Source organism: Camellia sinensis, chromosome 6 (assembly GCF_055761805.1).
Source record: "Camellia sinensis isolate YWXY chromosome 6, ASM5576180v1, whole genome shotgun sequence".
Taxonomy (NCBI): Eukaryota; Viridiplantae; Streptophyta; class Magnoliopsida; order Ericales; family Theaceae; genus Camellia; species Camellia sinensis.
This window is the reverse complement of record NC_138966.1, coordinates 11509897-11531181: the sequence shown is the minus strand read 5'-3', so window position 1 is coordinate 11531181 and position 21285 is coordinate 11509897. Positions and strand designations below refer to the sequence as shown.

General features: G+C 31.7%; 1 protein-coding gene and 1 long non-coding RNA gene across 2 annotated transcripts; both read left to right on the top strand.

Annotated features, from left to right (window-relative positions):
• Positions 1-11224: 11224 nt before the first annotated feature.
• On the top strand, positions 11225-11708 carry LOC145792226 (uncharacterized). The gene is made up of 3 exons (XR_014331617.1): positions 11225-11249; positions 11333-11410; positions 11551-11708. It is a non-coding gene; the product is annotated as an uncharacterized LOC145792226 (long non-coding RNA).
• A 3115-nt stretch (positions 11709-14823) lies between these two features.
• Positions 14824-17231, top strand: LOC114318877 (uncharacterized). Its single transcript, XM_082873222.1, has 4 exons — positions 14824-16033; positions 16238-16480; positions 16576-16982; positions 17103-17231. Exons 1-4 carry the CDS (start codon positions 14824-14826, stop codon positions 17229-17231), a joined length of 1989 nt encoding a protein of 662 aa, XP_082729348.1.
• Positions 17232-21285: the final 4054 nt, after the last annotated feature.

Genomic DNA, 21285 nt, shown 5'->3' with positions numbered 1-21285 from the left:
TAGGGGGCAGTTGTGGGGATATATTTTCTGAATACCAACACGTGGCATGGTGACGCCGACGTGTCAGCCGAGGTGCCACGTGTCGTGGTAGATAAGCCGAGGTGATCTCGGAGTTGCCGAGGTTATCCCCGAAGATATCGGAATCCGAGATAAGCAGATAAGGGACAAGAGTCCTAGGACAAAGAGGGGACTTAGCCTAGATAAAATTCTTAAGGGAGTTTATCTTTATCTCTTAAAGAGTCCAGAGTAAGCAGTAAATTGGAGTTCATAGAAGTCATACTTCTAGTAAGACTTGGATTGAGTATATTATAAAAGAGAGGCACCCCCGTGGGTCTAAGGTATGCAATTTATGTTTTAAGTGTTAAGTTTTGCACTTGATTATCTTTGAGAAACATACTGACTTGATCGTCGGAGTGCCCCCGGGTGGAAGAACCACCACCGGAGCCTTTTCTTTCTGTTTCAGGTTGCTGAAACCATCTATTCTGCCTGTGCTCTCCAGTTGATCACTAAGCAAGCAGTGTGGTCAGATTTTTACCCACACAAATGACAATTATATTCGTACCACACTGAAATTGAAACATTATAGGGTGTCTTTCTATTTTGTAAATATTGAAATGGGTTAAAAATATGATGGATTATAGGGTTGTTTGCACCCTGTTTTATTTTGTTGCATTATCCAAAGTCCATTTTATTTTGCACCATGTTTTTGGTGATAATAATTCCTATAATCTATTAAATGCTGCTGTTGAGGATGAGCTTTAATAGCAAAAACAAAAATGTTAAAAATTTTAAAATTTTTATCAAATGTTAAACAAACTAAAATTTTGTATTGTGCTTTTTTCTCAAATGTTTAAAATTGGCAGTTTAACATTGCAATCCACTATAAATGATATAGTGGATGTCCAAGTGGTGTTTTTTTTTTGTTAATTTTTTTTAAAGAAAAATTTATAAATTATTGTGATGGTGTCTAATTAGATGATTTTATAAAAATTATGTATTTTGGTTTTTTGTGGTATGAAAGGTGAATTTATCTATACTAAGTGAAGGCAGGATTTGGTATCCAAGCCTTCTATTTGTGCCACATGTCCCTCATTTTTCTATTTAGAAAAAATAAAAATTAGATAAGTGAGGGGTGAGACTTGAACCTCTTTTTATTTTTGAAGGTGAGTATACTATATCGCGATGAAGGTGAGTACACTACACAAAGACTCACACTCTTGCGTTCTATTTAAATACTTCAAAATGTTTTAGAAAGAAGGGAACTACTTTCATATAAATTATAGAAATATTATTAGTATGGTTTAGTGACTTTTAGACTTATTTGAGGTCAAGAACTAGATTAAAATAAATGAATGTTTGTCCAATAAAATTCAAAATTACCAGAATGCTTTGGAGTCCTAGGGATTGCAATGTTAAACAGCCACATGGGCCATAGTATACAAAGGGGTCTAAGGAACTGAAATATTGAAATTCTGTATTGTGTTTTTTTCTTTAACAATCAATGGGTTTCAACACCCACTTCTCTTTCTCTATCAAATGGCGGTTAAGGAAAAATGGATTTCAAATTAAGAATCATTTTTATTTCATCTTAGTTAAATGGGTTGAGACTCTCTGCAATTATCAATGGTCATATTTTTACTCACCAAATATGGGTTGAAAAAATGACGGTTTGTCAGAATTTTTAAAATTTTATCAAATGTCTCAAATGTCTCAAAATACAAAATAAAATTCTGTATTGTGTTTTTTTTCTTTAATAATCAATTGGGTTTCAACACCCATTTCTCTCTCTCTCTCTATCAAATGGGGGTTAAGGAAAAATGGATTTCATGTTAAGAATCATTTTTATTTCATCTTATGAGTTGAGACTCTCTTTAAAAAAAAATTCTGAAGCAAAAATCTCATTGAACCCTACCAATGACAATTATATTCGGACCACACTGAAATTGAAACATTATAGGGTGTCTTTCTATTTTGTAAATATTGAAATGGGTTAAAAATATGATGGATTATAGGGTTGTTTGCACCCTGTTTTATTTTGTTGCATTATCCAAAGTCCATTTTATTTTGCACCATGTTTTTGGTGATAATAATTCCTATAATCTATTAAATGCTGCTGTTGAGGATGAGCTTTAATAGCAAAAACAAAAAATGTTAAAAATTTTAAAATTTTTATCACATGTTAAACAAACTAAAATTTTGTATTGTGCTTTTTTCTCAAATGTCTAAAATTGGCAGTTTAACATTACAATCCACTATAAATGATATAGTGGATGTCCAAGTGGTGTTTTTTTTTTGTTAATTTTTTTTAAAGAAAAATTTATAAATTATTGTGATGGTGTCTAATTAGATGATTTTATAAAAATTATGTATTTTGATTTTTTGTGGTATGAAAGGTGAATTTATCTATACTAAGTGAAGGCAGGACTTGGTATCCAAGCCTTCTATTTATGCCACATGTCCCTCATTTTTCTATTTAGAAAAAATAAAAAGTAGATAAGTGAGGGGTGAGATTTGAACCTCTTTTTATTTTTGAAGGTGAGTATACTATATCACGATGAAGGTGAGTACACTACACAAAGACTCACACTCTTGCATTCTATTTAAATACTTCAAAATGTTTTAGAAAGAAGAGAACTTCTTTCATATAAATTATAGAAATATTATTAGTATGGTTTAGTGACTTTTAGACTTATTTGAGGTCAAGAACTAGATTAAAATAAATGAAAACGTCCAATAAAATTCAAAATTACCAGAATGCTTTGGAGTCTTAGGGATTGCAATGTTAAACAGCCACATGGGCCATAGTATACAAAGGGGTCTAAGGAACCGAAATATTGAAATTCTGTATTGTGTTTTTTTCTTTAACAATCAATGGGTTTCAACACCCACTTCTCTCTCTCTATCAAATGGGGGTTAAGGAAAAATGGATTTCAAATTAAGAATCATTTTTATTTCATCTTAGTTAAATGGGTTGAGACTCTCTACAATTATCAATGGTCATATTTTTACTCACCAAATATGGGTTGAAAAAATGACGGCTTGTCAGAATTTTTAAAATTTTATCAAATGTCTCAAAATACAAAATAAAATTATGTATCGTGTTTTTTTTCTTTAATAATCAATTGGGTTTCAACACCCACTTCTCTCTCTCTCTATCAAATGAGGGTTAAGGAAAAATGGATTTCTTGTTAAGAATCATTTTTATTTCATCTTATGGGTTGAGACTCTCTTTAAAAAAAAATTCTGAAGCAAAAATCTCATTAAACCCTACCAATGACAATTATATTCGGACCACATTGAAATTGAAACATTATAGGGTGTCTTTCTATTTTTGTAAATATTGAAATGGGTTAAAAATATGATGGATTATAGGGCTGTTTGCACCCTGTTTTATTTTGTTGCATTATCCAAAGTCCATTTTATTTTGCACCATGTTTTTGGTGATAATAATTCCTATAATCTATTAAATGCTGCTGCTGTTGAGGATAAGCTTTAATAGCAAAAACAAAAATGTTGAACATTTTACAATTTTTATCAAATATCTCAAAATACAAAATGAAATTCTGTATTGTGTTTTTTTGTTTAATAATCAATTGGGTTTCAACACCCACTTTTCTCTCTCTATCAAATGGGGGTTAAGGAAAAATGGATTTCAAATTAAGAATCATTTTTATTTCATCTTAGTTAAATGGGTTGAGACTTTATTTAATTATCAATAGTCATATTTTTACTCACCAAATATGGGTTGACAAAATGACGGTTTGTCAGAATTTTTTATTTTTGTGATTTTTTATTTTTGTTCTTTTTCAATTTTTTGTTTGATTTCTGATTGTGTTTTGTTCTTACTTGCAGATTGTTTCTTGACGCTCTGGTTAGTACTTCGATCTCTGTTTTTTTAGACTTTCACTCTCTCTCTTTTAAGTTTGGCAGTTGATTGTTGAGAGAAAGAGGAAAATGAAGTTTGAATCTTTTGCATTGTTGTTTGGTATGTGAGAAAAAGGAAGGAAAAGGAAAAGGAAATTGAAAGTTTTAACTTTCTTCACCGGTTCATTGCTTATAAAACATATAATTAAAAATAAATAAATAAATAAATAGAACTTTTGAATGGAAAGTATGGAAAAATTGGTTAATGAAAGATATTTTTGATTAAATAAGCTACTGTGTAGTACTCATGGGAGTAAATAAGCTACTGTGTAGCATAATTTTTATGAGTATTGAAAAAGGCATTTGTAATTATATAGATAAGGCAAAAGATATTTTTGTAACTTTTTATCAATTTTTATTGTAGTTTTTTACTTATTTTTTTTCACATTTTAAAATGCAAAATTAGTAATTAAATTTCTATATTGAAGTTTTGCTAAAATTTTATTCATAAGTAGTATAATTTATATTTTTTTATAATTTACTTTTTTTTTGTTTTTGGTGTGGTATACATTAGTTGTTTGTACAAAAAGTGGGCAATACAATCCATAAGAATTTAACTGTTGTCAATGCAAAATTACTATATAGAATTAACTGCAAAATCATGTATTGCAATAGTTCTACATTTTGGCCAATAAAGAAAAATGATGAAGATTTCTATGATAGTATTCAAATTTTCTTCTGTCATTTTTGCTTCAATCCTGTAGTAGTTCAATTTCTCCATCTGTGATATTCATACACATACGAACTTCTTAAAGTAGGTTGTTAACTAAAATATGTTATAAGGTTTTTCATTCTGTGTCAATTAATTTTTCTTTATGGCAATTACTAAATCTCATTCAGCTTTCTTACAGTTATATTTCATGTCAACAATCATTTTTATTTCATCTTAATCAAATGGGTTGAGGTTCTCATTAATCATCAATGGTCATATTCTTACTCATTAAACATAAAAATAGATTTGTATACATTTTTAGTGTTGAGGAGTGCTCTTACTAATTGTGTGTTTTTTTTTTTTTTTTTTTTTTTTTTTTTTTTTTTTTATCCTTTTGTCTCATATTTCTTTAGTTTTGATTCTCAAGCAGATACTTAGGTTGGAAGGTCTTTCCCTTGCAATTATTTATTAGTTCCCTACTTTCTTTCTTGAATTATAGTAGGTTAATTAATGAACTCTCTCAGATTTCTTTAATGCTTTGGAATTTTCATGTTTGGTCTTGGAATTTCCAATAATTATATTAAACATTAAGCTTTTAATGTTTGGTTTAAAAAAAAAAAAAATCTAATATAGTGTGTATAGTTATGTATCTTGGTATATAGCTGTTCCATTTCTAGAGAATACTTATGTGTCTTTTTTTTTATTTATTTAAATAATAGGAATGAATGATGAATTATGTGAATACTTACTTCTTCTTTTTTTAATAATGATATACAAGCTCATTTTTCATGCCCACTTTATTTTTTTTTGGATTCTCTCTCTCTCTCTCTCTCTCTTAGTTTGGTTGTTGATTGTTGAGAGAGAGAGAGGAAAAGGAAGTTTGAATCTTATGCATTGTTGTTTGGTATCTAAGAAAAGGAAGGAAAAGGAAATTGAAAGTTTTAACTTTCTTCACTGTTTCACTGCTTATAAAACATATAATTAAAAATAAATAAATATAACTTTTGAATGGACAATATGGAAAAATGGGTGAAGTAAATATATTTGTGATTATATAGCGACCCTGGTCTTTTCCCATTTAATTATTGTATCCGGACTGTTCCGTAGATTTTGTCATTGTATAATGGTTGTTGTTGTTATTCCTTATTTTCTCTTTTGGAATTATAGGATGTGTTGGGCAGGTTTGTTTCAGGTTGGTTGGGTTTAGAAACCAAGAGTTGCTGTCCAGGTTTTTGGTTCTTCGCTCGAGCTAGTAGTTGTTCGCTCGAGCGAGAGGTAGTGTTTGATTTGGACCTGTAGCTGAGCATTCTTGGCTCGAGCGAGCTTTTCTTCGCTCGAGCGAGTTAGTTCATCCTTCGCTCGAGCTATAGTTCCTTCGCTCGAGCGTGTGTCTGGGTTCAGACCTGAGGGTTTGAGTTCTTCGCTCGACCGAGCTTTCTTTCGCTCGAGCGAGCATTTGAGTTGTTGGCTCGAGCAAGGCTTCCTTGGCTCGAGCGTAGTTTCTCTGTGTCTGGTAGCTCGAGCGACCAAGTATTCGCTCGAGCGAGCCTGTCCAGTTTATATACACAGCAGCGGGATTTGATCAGTCTTTTTCATATTCTTTTGATTCAAAACCCCAGGTTCGACTTTTCTCTCTCCCTACTCACCTTCTTTCTTAGATTTGATCCACTTAGGGTGTGTTTCTACCCTAGATCCTTCATTAAAAAGATAGAGTGAGGCAAGGGCTACCATTTAATCTGAGCATTTGACGATTTGGAGCACTTTGGTATTTTGGGCATTCATCTCTTTCTTCACCTTTTTGGGTTGTTTTCTTTGAGGTAGGGATTTCCTACTCCATTTTATAGGTTTTGCTCTAAGTTTTGGTATTTTGATGTGTTGGGTTACTTTGGTAATTTTCGGGAAAACCCTAGTTGTTGTAATAAATTAATTTATATAATCAATTCAGGGAAAATTGGGGAATTTAGTTGAATTCATGGAATTAATGAATTTATTGATTAAATGGTGTAGTTGGTTAGTTTAATCACTCACCTATGAAAATGTTGGAATTATGTTAGTTGATACATTTATTTCCTGTTTAGAAATAACTGTTTTGGGCTATCGGTGGAGGATAGTCGTGATTGTTGTAGACATTGTATGTGGATTAGGAATAACTGAAACTAATCACATTGGTTAAGTCATTTACTTTGACTATTGCATTGATACAGAAAATACGTGTATTGATTGAGCATTGCATTTGCATACATTGTTTTGTGTGGGAGGAGATAGGGGATGTACTCCACGGTTTAGGGGAAGATAGGGGATGGACCTCTAAACCGGATTTTGTTTGGGAGGAGATAGGGGATGGACTCCATTAGCATCACTTTTATGTGTGCTTATTATATTGAAGTGTTTTTATTGATACAGCACTAAAATGTGTATCAATCTGGAAGTATGAAGTGTTGTGAATTGAGCTTGAGTCTCATTTGTTTGTTGATATTGGAAGGATGTGAATATGGTATATGTAATTCACTGTTGTAGGTTGGCCAGGTTCTGAGCCATGTTGATAAAATTGGAGAGTAAATTGTATCTTAGACAATAGTGTCATGAGACTGTAAAATGAAGTGGTTGATTATCTTGGTTAACCATCTGTCAAATACTATTGCTTTATTCATTGCTTATATGTGGTTTAGTATATTTCTACTGGGCTGTGGCTCACCCTTTATGGGAACATCATTTTCAGGTTCAGGTGATAAGCAACCTCCCAGGACTTAGTTTGGAAGGATGCAGATTTTGAAGACTTGTCTTTAGTTATTTATTTTAAATAAGGTTACATGTAAACATTCAAGCCAAGGGCTTAACTTGTAAATGGGTTAATACTCATTCTTTTGTGTCCAAGTGTTAGCTTGGAAAGATGTAAGCCCTTAGGGCATTTATTTTGATGTTCCATGTAATGACTTTTAATAAAAGTACTCTGATGAATAATTCAAAAGATTCGTTTTCTTTTAATAATGCACGTTAATGTTATGTACATTATGGGTTTAATTTGAGGGTGTTACAGATTAAATAAGCTACTGTGTCGTGTAACTCATTGGAGTAAATAAGCTACTGTGTAGTATAATTTTTATGAGAGTATTGAAAAAGGCATTTGTAATTGTATAGATAAGGCAAAATATATTTGTACTTATCCAGTTACAGTGTGGTGTGACTTTTTATAAATTTTTATTGTAGCCTTTTACTCTTCTTTTTTTTTTTCACATTTTAAAATGCAAAATTTGTAATTAAATTTCTATATTGAAGTTTTGTTAAAATTTTATTTTGCCTTTTTTTGTGTGGTATATATTAGTTGTTAGTACGAAAAGTGGGCAATACAATCCATAATAATTTAACTAAAATAGGTTGTTAACTAAAATATGTTATAAGGTTGTTAATTCAGTGTCGATTAATTTTTCTTTATGGCAATTATTAAACCTCATTCTGCATTCTGACAATTATATTTCATGTCAGCAATTATTTTTATTTCATCTTAATCAAATGGGTTGAGGTTCTCATTAATCATCAATGGTCATATTCTTATTCGTCAAACATGAAAATAGATTCATGTACATTTTTAGTGTTAAGGAGTGCTCTTACTAATTGTGTTTTTCTTTTTATCCTTCTATCTCAGATTTCTTTAATTTTGCTTCTCAAGCAGATACTCAGGTTAGGAAGTCTCTCCCTTGCAATTCTTTATTAGTTCATCGCTTTCTTTTTCGAATTGTAGTGGGTTAATGAATGTTCTGGATTAATGAATGAACTCTCTCAGGTTTCTTTAATACTCTGGAATTTTCATGTCTGGTCTTGGAATTTTCAATAATTGGATTAAACATTAAGCTTTTAATGTTTGGTTTAGAAAGAAGTCTAATATAGTGTGTACTAGGGTATGCCCGTGCCTGAAGGCACGATGAAAATAATGTTTGGTTTAGAAAGAAGTCTAATATAGTGTGTATAGTTATGTATCGTGGTATATAATTGTTAAATTTCTAGGGAATACTTATGTTTTTTTTTTTAAATAGTTGGAATGTATGATGAATTATGTGAATGCTTATGTCTCTTTTTTTGTTTAATAATGATATACAAGTTCATTTTTTATACCCACTTTATAGACCCAGTGATGTGTCAAGAAGATAATTGGTTGATTCTTGACATATCACTGGGCCTGAATAACTATTCTTTATTTATTAAAGTAGGTCTAACTTTTGGGCCTGAATAACTTTTGGTTAATTCTTGATTCATTAAAGTAGGTCTAACTTTTGTGCCTGAATAACTATTATTTATTTATTTATTACAAAGATTTTGTTACAGTTTAATTTTGTAATATGATAGGTCTTTTTTTTTTTTTTTTTTCTTTTTTTCCATCTCGCTTAGGTTGTATTTGGATTTAGGATTTGAAGGGAATTTGTTGATTGAAAGGAAAATGAAACATTAAAAAGTTAACCCTTTTTATTTGATGACCCTTTTTTTTTTGCTTTTAGTGAACTATTTTTAATTTGATTTTTTTAATTGAACTGCTATTTTAAAATGTTTATGCTTCTCTCTCTTTAAAAATTTAGCTTTCTAAATATTAATTTTGGAATTTTTTTTTTTAAAAAAAACACTTTTTAAAGTAGGTAATTCTGTGTCAATTAATTGTTTTTTATGGCAATTATTAAACCTCATTCTGCCTTCTTACAGTTATATTTCGTGTCAACAATCATTTTATTTCATCTTAATCAAATGGGTTGAGGTTTTCATTATTCATTAATGGTCATTATTCTTATTCGTCAAATATGAAAATATATTCGTGTACATTTTTAGTGTTGAGGAGTGCTCTTACTAATTGTGTTTTTCTTTTTATCCTTCTGTCTCTGATTCCTTTAATTTTGCTTCTCAAGCAGATACTCAAGTTAGGAAGTCTCTCCCTTGCAATTCTTTATTAGTTCCTTGCCTTCTTTTTCGAATTGCAGTGGGTTAATGAATGTTCTGGATTAATGAATGAACTCTCTTAGATTTCTTTAATGCCCTGGAATTTTCATGTTTGGTTTTCGAATTTTCAATAATTAGATTACACATTAAGCTTTTAATGTTTGGTTTAGAAAGAAGTCTAATATAGTGTGTATAGTTATGTATCTTGGTATATAGCTGTTCAATTTCTAGAGAATACTTTTTTTTTTTTGGAATGTATGATGAATTATGTGAATACTTATGCCTTTTTTTTTTTTTTTAATAATGATATACAAGTTCATTTTTTATACCCATTTTATAGGCCCAGTGATGTGTTAAGAAGATGATTGGTTGATAATTAGATAATATTTAATTATCAACCAGTCCTCATCTTAACATGTCACTGGACCTATAAAATAAGTCTAACTTCTGGGCCTGAATAACTATTCTTTTTTTTTTTTCCAAATTTTTACAAAGTTTTTGTTACAGTTTAATTTCGTAATATGATAGGTCTTTTTTTTTTTTTTTTTTTTCCATCTCTCTTAGGCTGTATTTGGATTTAGGATTTGAAGGGAATTTGTTGATTGAAAGGAAAATGGAACATTAAAAAGTTAACCCTTTTTATTTGATAACCCTTATTTTTTTTTTGCTTTTAGTGAATTGTTTTTAATTTGGTTTTTTTATTGAACTGCTATTTTAAATGTTTAGGCTTCTCTCTCTTTAAAAAGAGTCCAATTTATTTAGCTTTTTCAATTTTATTTTTGGAATTTTTCAAACAAAAAAAAGACTTCTGAAAAAACTTAAACTTATTTTAAAAATTTGTTTTAATAATTTTTTAATGATTTTATGAGAGTATTACTCATTGGAGTAAATAAGCTACTGTGTAGTATACTTTTTTAAAAAAGGCATTTGCAATTATACAGATAATACAAAAGGTATTTGTAATTTTCCAGTTACAGTGTGGTGAGCCCTTTTATAAATTTTTATTGTAGTTTTTTACTTATTTTGTTTTCACATTTTAAAATGCAAATTTAGTAATTAAATTTCTGTAATTAAGTTTTGCTAAAATTTTATTCATTAGTATAATTTATATTTTTTTATAATTTACTTAGTTGTTAGTAGGAAAAATGGGCAATACAATCCATAAGAATTAACCTTTGTCAGTGCAAAGTTACTCTATAGAATCAACCACAAAATCATGTATTGCAATAGTTCTACATTTTGGCCAATAGAGAAAAATTATGAAGATTTCTATGAGAGCATTTAATTTTTCTTCTATCCTTTTTAATGTATATTGAAGACATAAAAAAATTATAATTTTTCTTCTATCCTGTAGTAGGTTAATTTCTCCATCTGTGATATTCATGCACAAACGAACTTCTTAAACTAGGTTGTTAACTATAATATGTTAGGAGGTTGTTAATTTTGTAGCGACTAATTTTTCTTTATGGCAATTATTAAACCTTATTTTGCCTTCATATAGTTATCTTTGTCAAATTTACATAACCAGGCACTTTCAAGTTAAGACACCATTGACCTTTAACCGCTGATTATGGACAACATTACTATTTTTGGTCACGTAAGTTGTTTTCTTTTTTATTTATTTGAAAAAAAAAACAATTTTCTTTTAAGCAAAAGTCAATTTTCTTTTCTTTTCATAATTTTTTATCTAATTCCTTATAACAAAATGCTCTTTTCTTATAATTTACAGATGGATGGAGACCTACGTCGAACTGTAATACTGGCTCCTTTTACTCATTTTCTTACATGTATAATTTTTTTATTTTTTTTTTGCCTCTAATTCTTTTGTATTTTTAGGTCTAATTTCTTCGAGAAAGAAATGTTAATGTTGTTATCCGTGATGAGCGTGACCTTAATGTCATCCGTGTTCGAGAGGTAGACCCAATTTAATTATATAGATTTTTTTTTATTCAAAACACCGTATACACCGTATATTCTTATTTATATATATTTTAAAAACTTTCTACATATATATATTTTCTTTATTCTTTAAAAATTTTCTTTATTTTTTGTAGGCAAAAGAAAAGGAAATTACCAAGGCATTGTTGAAGAAAAACAAAAAGACCACCATTTCGGGCAAGGGAAATTAAAATACATGTTCAGTAGTATGGCTCTTCAACATTTCCATTTAAAGTTCTTTTTTTGAAATATTTCTTTTGGACCATGAACCTTGATTATTTATTTTTATTTTTTTAAATGTAAAATTGACATACTACTTGCACAGTGACATATACTGTTCTTATAGTAAACAGTTTCATATAAATTTGTGAAATGTTTTTTTTGAAGCATGCTAAAATAGCATTTGTACAAAAACATTATATTTGTTTTAAATTATTATTATTCTTTTTGGCTTTTTGCTATTGACATTAACATCTACAAGAGAAGAAAAAATGAATAGAACAAAAAAGGAATGAGGGGAGAAGGGATACAGAATGAAAAGGTTTTCAATTTTTTTTACAAAATATCAGAAGGAAAGGGAATTAAGATAAAGTAAATTAATAGAAATGAAAAATGAAGAGAAAAGTATAAAACAGTAGATGATAATATTCATATTTTAGGCATCTTATGAAATTAATCTTCATGTTTTAGGCACATAACAATATTGTTATATCGAAAGCTGCATTGGCTCAACGTGCAAAGCGAGAATGCGAAAGAAATGATAAGGCAAGCTCTTCATATCAATTGGGACAACGTTCAAGACGTGAACGAGAGAGATCAAGAGAATTGATTCCACCAAGCACAGCTAATACTACATCGGCTCAGAAAGGAGTAATGTTTACACATCTTACTTCGCCAAGCACATCTTTAGCTTCACAAAGGAATTGGTAAAACATTATATTTATTTCTACAAATACATATTCTTATTGTTAAGATTTTATTTTATAAATTTTATTTTGTACACAACAAATATTTGTAGGCCTACCCATGCAAGCCCATTCCTCCATGAGACTAGGAATATCGGTGTTGTTATTCATGATGAGTGCAATCTTAATATTATCCGCAATTCTAAGGTAAGTATAAATATCAAGTTCAACATATTCTTTTTTCGTAATCTTAATAAATTCTATAAATACATGTTCTTTTTCGTATTCTGAATAAATTTTATTTATTTTTGGTAGGCAAAGGAAAAGGAAAAGGGCAAGGCAATGTGTAAAGGAAAAGAAAAGGCAACTTTTTTTGACAAAGGAAAGGAAAATACATGTCCAATGGTATATATTCAACATCTTTAAAAAAATATTTATCGAGTAAAACAAAGCCAATCATATTGTTTAAGTCAACATTGATCATGCATATTTTTAAAAATGTAAACTGTGTTGTCAATTTTTTTTGTGTGCTCTTTGTTTTCTGTACACTCAAACAAAGTATTTTTTGCTCTCTTTTACATTTCCTAAAAATAATTGTAACATTTATCAACTCCAAGAAAAACTTTATAACATCTAAGCAAAGGAACAGAGGAACATAGGCATAGAAAATATTTTTAATTTTCTTAAAATCATCATGAGGCAAGAAGAAAGAGAAAACAATTATTAAAAAACAAATTGTTATATCACAAGGCATGAAGAGGGAAAATGAAGCAAAATGGAAAAGGAAGAAATGTAAAAATATAAAAATATTCTTAAAATTATCACAAGGCAGGAAGAAAAAGAAATAAAATAGTATACGATAATATTTGTATTTTAGGTATCAATGATATAATGTTCACATTTTAGGCACACAATAACAATGTTATATCAAAAGCTACATTGGCCCAACGTGCACGACGAGAACGGGAAAAATTAAGAGAATGTATTCAACCGAGACAAACTTCTTGCAACTGAGGATACTCAGTCGGCCCAAAAACGAACAATGGTTGCACATCCTTCCACATGTTCGTTCTCAATGCCAAGCACATCTTTAGCTCCACAAAGGAATTGGTAAAAGACTGTGTTTAATTCTTCAAATACATACTTTTACTATTACCATTCTATTTTAATTTACAACCTACCAATATTTGTAGGCCTACTCTTACAACTCCTTCACTTCAAGAGGATCTATGTACTAATGAGGAATTAGAGGATATGCCTATGAGTCCAATGGTTGGTACTCGAGCACATATAAATTCATGTCGTCATTCTCTTGGCAAGATGGATGTATTATGTCCTTTCTGTTCAGCATTACATTGGATGGATGAAAAATTAGTAAAATCATCTCCAAACCGTCCTCTATTCGGAGCATGTTGTTCAAAAGGGAAGGTTAAGCTTCCTCTGCTTATTACACCCCCTTCACTTCTTCAAGCATTATATGATGAGAATGATGATAAATCAAAATCGTTTCGACGTTATACTCGAGTGTACAATGCAACCAATGCTTTTACAAGTCTTGGTGCTACATTAGATCTAAGAGTACTTACTGGAAGAGGCCCTACATCATTCACTATCCATGGGGAATTGCAACATCGAACAGGATCACTACTACCACAATTAGGGCAAGATGCAGCTTATGCGCAATTGTACATTTATGACCCTGATTCAGCTTTAGAAGTTCGCAATCGTAGAAATCCTCAATTAAGAAGAGATGTTCTAAAAACTATTCAAGATAATTTATTACAAGTTAATGCATTCGTTGATAAATTTCGCCAGGCTCATGCAATTTTGAATCAATTAGCCTTGACAGGACGAAATTTGCTTGCTCATCTCCACTACAGTTCATCGACAGATCGACGACGGTATAACCTACCAACTATAGATGAGATTGCAGTTGTAATACCAGGTGATGGAACCAAGGTTAGTGGAATGAGAGATGTTATCTTACATTTACATGAAAATAATGAGCTAATGCAAATCAATGAATGTCACCCAGCATATTTGCCATTACATTATGTTTTATTATTTCCACATGGTGAGCTTGGGTGGGAACCTGAGATGAAACTGTGGGATGTTGAACGTGATCGGCCTTCAACTGATCGGCTTACTCAAATGGATTTTTATAGTTATCGTTTGTTTGAACAACCCACAGAGTATTCAACAATTTTAAGAGTTGGAAAATTGTTCCAAGAGTTTTTGGTTGATGCTTGGGCTGCAACTGAACAAAATAGGTTAACTTACTACAAGCTTAATCAAGGGAAGATCCGTGCTGAACTTTATCAAGATTTGACAGATATTGATCCAAATGACCTTCAACCCAATCAAATTGGTCAAAGGTTTGTTTTGCCATCTTTATTTCCTGGAGGTCCTAGACACATGTTTGAAATCTTTCAAGACTCAATGGCTATCACATGATATAACCAACATCCAGACATTTTTCTCACCATGACTGCAAATCCTAATTGGCCAGAAATTACTTCGGCATTATTACCGCACCAAAAGCCTATTGATCGTCCTGATTTAATTGCCCGTGTTTTTGAGTTAAAGAGAAAGTGCTTGATGAAGGAGATTGAAACAAACCGAGTGTTTGGTAATAAAGTTGCGCATGTTTTTACAATTGAATTCCAAAAGCGAGGCCTTCCTCATATGCATGCACTTCTATTTCTTAAGGGTCCAGACAAAATTCGGACATGTGCTCAAGTAGACAAATTGGCTTGTGCAGAATTTCCAGATCCAAAAGATGAACCTATGCTTTTTGAAACTATCAAGTGTTGTATGGTACATGGACCATGTGGTGCTCGAAATCCACAAGCACCATGTATGGAAAATGGTAAATGCACTAAGAGATACCCTCGAGCGTTCGCAGAAACAACTACTATGGATCAAGATGGATATCCTATCTATCGTCGTCACAATAATGGTCAAGCTCATATTGTGAGGGGGAAAGAAGTTGATAATAGAGACATCGTACCATATAATGCATATCTTTCTAAACGTTTCAACTGTCACATAAATGTGGAAGTTTGTGCCGGAATGAGATGTGTCAAGTATATACACAAGTACATTTATAAGGGTTATGATTGTACAACGATGGTGTTGGGATTGATAAATGAGATCCAACAATATCTCGATGCGAGGTATATTGGACCTCCAGAAGCCGCTTGGCGAATATTTGGTTATCCATTGCATGAAGAGATACCAACAGTTGTACGCTTAGCACTTCATTTACTTGGAATGCACCGCGTTCTTTTTAATCCTGATGAATCATTAGAAGCAATTGTTTCTAGAGCTGGCCAACATATGTCAACTCTTGCTAGTTTTTTTGCATGTTGCGCTTCTATGGAAGATGAATGTCCATTCACTTACCAAGAATTTTCACAACATTTTGTTTGGCTTAATTCAGAAAAGAGATGGAAACCAAGGCAGCAGGGCTATACAATTGGTAGAATGTACTTTGCTAGCCCTAATTGTGGTGAGAGATTTTATTTGCGTTTGTTATTAACTGTTGTCAAAGGATCAAAATCGTTTCAATGTTTACGCATGGTCAACAATGTTTTGCATGATACGTTTAAATCAGCATGTGTTGCAAGAGGACTTTTAGAAGATGATGAAGAATGGATACAACGCCTTAAAGAGGCTGCAGTTATGAAAAATGGTTATCAATTAAGGAGATTGTTTACTATTATTCTTACTCAGTGCTCTCCACTACAACCATATGCGTTATGGAATCAATTTTCAATGCATATATGTGATGATCTTGCACATAAGATTCGAACATTGTTTGCCATTTCTGAACCAACTGAGGCTCAAATTGAAGACTATGGTCTATATCTTTTGAATCAAATGCTCCAAGAATTAGGAAAAAGTTTAATTGACTTCCCGCCAATGCCACAACCTTCTACAAATTGGAGTGCAGTAGTTGGTAACAGGTTGATATTCGAACATCAACAACTGCATAATGAGGCACAACAGGCAGATGCAGAAATTATTATTGATTGCCTCAACAATGATCAACGAACAGCTTATGATGCAATCACTTCCTCAGTCTTTGAAAATAAAGGAACTATTTTCTTTTTGAATGGAGGTGCCGGAACAGGGAAACGTTTTTGTACAATGCGATTGCATTAAAATGTCGCAGTCTTGGCCATATTGTTATTACTGTGGTTTCACCTGGAATTACATCATTGTTATTGGTAGGAGGTCGTACTGCTCATTCAAAATTTTCCATTCCGTTGGATGTATTGGAAAATTCAATTTGTGGATTTAGCAAGCAATCATTACAAGCAGAGTTGTTTAGGGAAACAAAACTTATAATCTGGGATGAAGTTCCTATGCGGCGTAGACATTGTGTTGAGGCAGTTGATCGCACATTTCGGGACACTTGTGATAGTGAAAAGCCATTTGGGGTTATCACTGTTGTTCTTGGTGGAGATTTTCGACAAATCTTACCAGTTATAACCAAAGGAGTCCATGAGCAAATTGTGAATGCATCATTAAGACACTCTTTTCTATGGAAGGATACACATGTTCTGTCTTTAAATTTGAACATGCTCTTGAATCATGCAAATCATGAAAATGCTAATTTTGCAAAATTCTTGATGGAGGTAATATTTCTTCAAACTTTTTCTCTATTATATGGTTCTTTTAAATTGACGAAATATATTTACGTTTATGTACTTTAATTGATTTTACTTACTATTTTATTTATTTATTTTTATAAATAGATTGGAACCAATCCTCAGGAAATTGTTAAACTTCCATCAACAATACACAAATGCCAAGATCTAAAAGACATAATCTCAGTAGTTTATCCGCAACTAGATGTGGCAATGACATTGACTGCAACATTTTAAACTGAACGTACAATTCTTTCTACACGGAATGATGATGTCAGTGCTATCAATACTGCAACATTGAATATTTTTCCCGGCAGCACACATACTTATTTGGCAGCAGACAAGATGTCTGAAGATGATGAAATTGATCGTACTATAATAAATAGATATCCTAATGAATATTTAAATTCATTAGATCCTCCTGGGCTGTCGGCTTTTAAGGTAGAGTTGAAAGTGGGTTGTCCTATAATGTTGTTAAGAAATATTGCACCAAAAGATGGACTGTGCAATGGCACAAGATTGATGGTTTCTAAATGCAATACTCGCATAATTGAAGCTCAAATTTTAACTGGAGAAAAATGTGGCAATTTGGTATTCATACCAAGGATATCCTTGACATCGTCTTCTTCAGAAATGCCTTTCCGAATGACAAGACGTCAATTTCCAGTTCAATTGGCATATGCCCTGACCATTAATAAATCTCAAGGGCAATTTGTGAAATTTGTTGGAGTTGATTTGCGCACACCAGTGTTTAGTCATGGGCAATTGTATGTGGCCCTATCTAGATGCACATCCTTTGATCGTATAAGTGTCCTCCTTCCCAATATGAGCCAGATTCTACTACAAACATTGTTTATCCTGAAATTTTGTTATAGTGTTACTTATGGATCAAACCACTTTTGTCAAAAGGTACAATTTATTTATTGATAAATTTGTTTCTATTGATTACAAATTGTTATTTTTAAAATATTTTACTATATGTGTCGACTTTTGTAGGATTGGGTTAAAAAATATATGGAGCTCAAAAATATAAATACAACTAGATTGCTTCGATGGGGATGCAACAAGGTAATTTCAATTTGAAAGTGTTTTGATATATATATATATATATATAAATTTTCTTTTGCTAATATACTAACTTTTTTTATTTTCATAAATTAGTAGATTGTCGTGCATGCTCCTCACTGGGGATACATATAAGTTGATATGAGGACTTTTTGGAAAGTGATGAGGCGCTCCTAGGATTTCTAAGAAAGAACAAGTTTGAATCTCATATTTATTTTTGTGAAAAGCGTACATATGCTAGCTACGATCCATATTTTGTAAAGTTTCCAATCGATGTGAAATTTATTACTTACAATAGTTTTGTAAAGCCTTTTATCTATGTGAAATTTATAACGAAGTTTAGATGTATGTTAGATAATATTCATTTGAATTATTGATTTATGCTATGAGTTTGTTTTATAAATGTAACACACTAGGTGATATATGTTTTTTTGTTTTTTCTTCCTAATATGCTCTTGAATTAGGTTGAACAAAACTAATCATATTTTTATTTGGTTATCTTTTTATCAGGAAGGGTGTTGCATTTTCTTTGTATTACAGAACATTGGCTGGTGTGCTTAATTTGTTATTTGGCATTTTTTTTGTATTGCAGAGTACTGGCTGGTGTGCTTAATTTGTTATTTGGCAATTTTTTTTGTATTGCAGAGCATTGGCTGGTGTGCTTAATTTGTTGTTTATTTTTTTCTATTGCATAGCATTGGCTGGCGTATTTCGTCTGATTTTTATATAGATGTTTCTGTGTTGTGGGATTTACATTTTGTTGTTTGTTTAAAATCTTAAGCTTTTGTTGTGCTTGAATTTTACATAGCATTTATGTGTTTACTTTTCATTATTTCGTTTACCTATAAATTTGGAAAATTTATGTTCAAATTGATTTATTTACCACGTAGCATACAGTTTATTTATTTTTCATTTATTTAATTTTCTGCACAATAAACTGACCACCAAACAATAAAAATTGGTAGATTTTAACCATTACATTAAAATTGATGCAAAACTATAGCTTTGAGATCTCTCTTCTTTACTTCAACCAAAACTCACTATCTAAAAAAATGTGGATATAGAAATTTATTTGGGTACTGTTATTGGCTAGGATAATAAAATGTTTATTTTCTATTACAAATTGCAAGTGGGTTACATAAACAAAAATACTACAATAGTAAATATTTGGTGATATGATCATTGTTTGCATTTGTGTCATCATACTACAATACTCCAAACTCTTTTTAAAAATCTAATTATAAGATTCATTTGAAAATTCAAAACTATACGGATCATCTATTTATATTTTCACCTCAAATTTTTTTTTCCCAACAAATTAAATAAATTACATTTTAACTCAATAATTTTATATTAAATTATATTTTTGTAACGCCCTCAAAATAATGACATTAAACCCATCAGATAAGACAAGCATTTACATATAAACTAACCACATTCCTTTATTTCATTGAGTTTCATTACATAAGTATTACATGTTAACATCAAAACAAAATGCCCTACGGGCTTACAGCTTTCCAAGTTAACACTTGGTTTCAACGAAAGAATACTAACTCGTTTACACATTAAGCCCTTGGCTTGAAGTTACATGTAATACATCAAAAGTAAAACAACTACACTATGTCCGTCTCTAGCCTTCCAAGCTATGTCCTTGGAGGTGGCATGCTTCCTGTACCTGAAAATGATATTCCCATATAGGGTGAGCCACAGCCCAGTAGAAATACACTAAACCAACCATGGACAATGACTAAAACATTAGCAATTGATAGTTGGTCAACACTGATACAATCACATAAATTACATATTTATGTCAACGACTTACAAGTCCCAATTACTTTTCATTTTCCCTTTTTCAACAGATAAGCATGCTAGCTCTATCATCATTTCCACAGATATGTATAAAAAAACTATATCTCACATTCAGATAAGCATAAAAGCTATATCCACATTCTCAACAGATATGTATATCAACAATATCCACAGATAAGCATACAAGCTGTATCCACACTCTACAACAGATATGTATATCAACAATATCCACAGATAAGCATACAAGCTGTATCCACACTCTACAACAGATATGTATATCAACAATATCCACAGATAAGCATACAAGCTGTATCCACACTTCACAAAGATAAGCATATGAGCTCTATCTTCACTTCTCTAGACAAGCATATGAGCTCTGTCTACGGAGTTCATCCCCTATCTCCTCCCAATACCTATCCGGTTTAGAGGTACATCCCCTATCTTCCCCTAAACCGCGGAGTACATCCCCTATCTCCTCCTCTACACATAACGTATATAAACACATTGGTTCTATATACAATCACACAATACACACAATTAATGTATTCTATCAACCGTCAAGTTCCATGACACATTCCATTGATTAGTTTTCGTTTACCTAATCATCATGCATTGTCTACAACAATCTCGACTATCCTCCACCGATAGCCCAAAGCAGTTATTTCTAAAACAGAAAATAAATGCACAAATGGATATTCAATCAACATTTCATTTCCTCATTTCTCACCAATTAATTATCCCAATTAATTAAACAATGTAATTAGGCCATTTTCCATAATTACTATTTCAACCCTTAGGTCCCATTTTCATCAATGATTCAACAATCATTCTATTTTTCTATGCCAAACATGCATCTAGGTTTATTAAGAATAAAACCCCAACTTTTGTAAAAATACACAAAAGCCCCAAACTTTCACAAATTTACCAAACCAAGCCCAACATCTCAAAATACCAAAATTTAAAGACAAAACCCATAGAGAGGAGTAGGTTATCCCTACCTCAAATTCGGAGTCCCAAAGGAGAAGACGACAAAACCCAACGTGCTCCAAAACCCGTGATTTTCAGATTAAAATGAAGCCCTCGACGATCAACAACTTTTTTGTAAAGGCCAAAGGTGAGTAAATCACTCCTACTAGATCAAAACCTAGAGAGAAGGTAGAGTCTAGAGTGAGAGGCTCAACAATGGTGATTTTGGAAAAGTAAGAGAGAGAAGAGAAAGTGAAAAAGTGATTTGGAAAGTCACAATTTCGGGATTTAAACCCAGTCTTCCGCTCGAGCGTAAAACACCCCGCTCGAGCGGCCACTCACAGACTTCCGCTCGAGCGGCCAACCTCCCGCTCGAGCGCAGAATGCACTCGCCCAGCACTTTTGCAGAACCAGGCCTCCGCTCGAGCTCCCAATCCCTACGCTCGAGCTC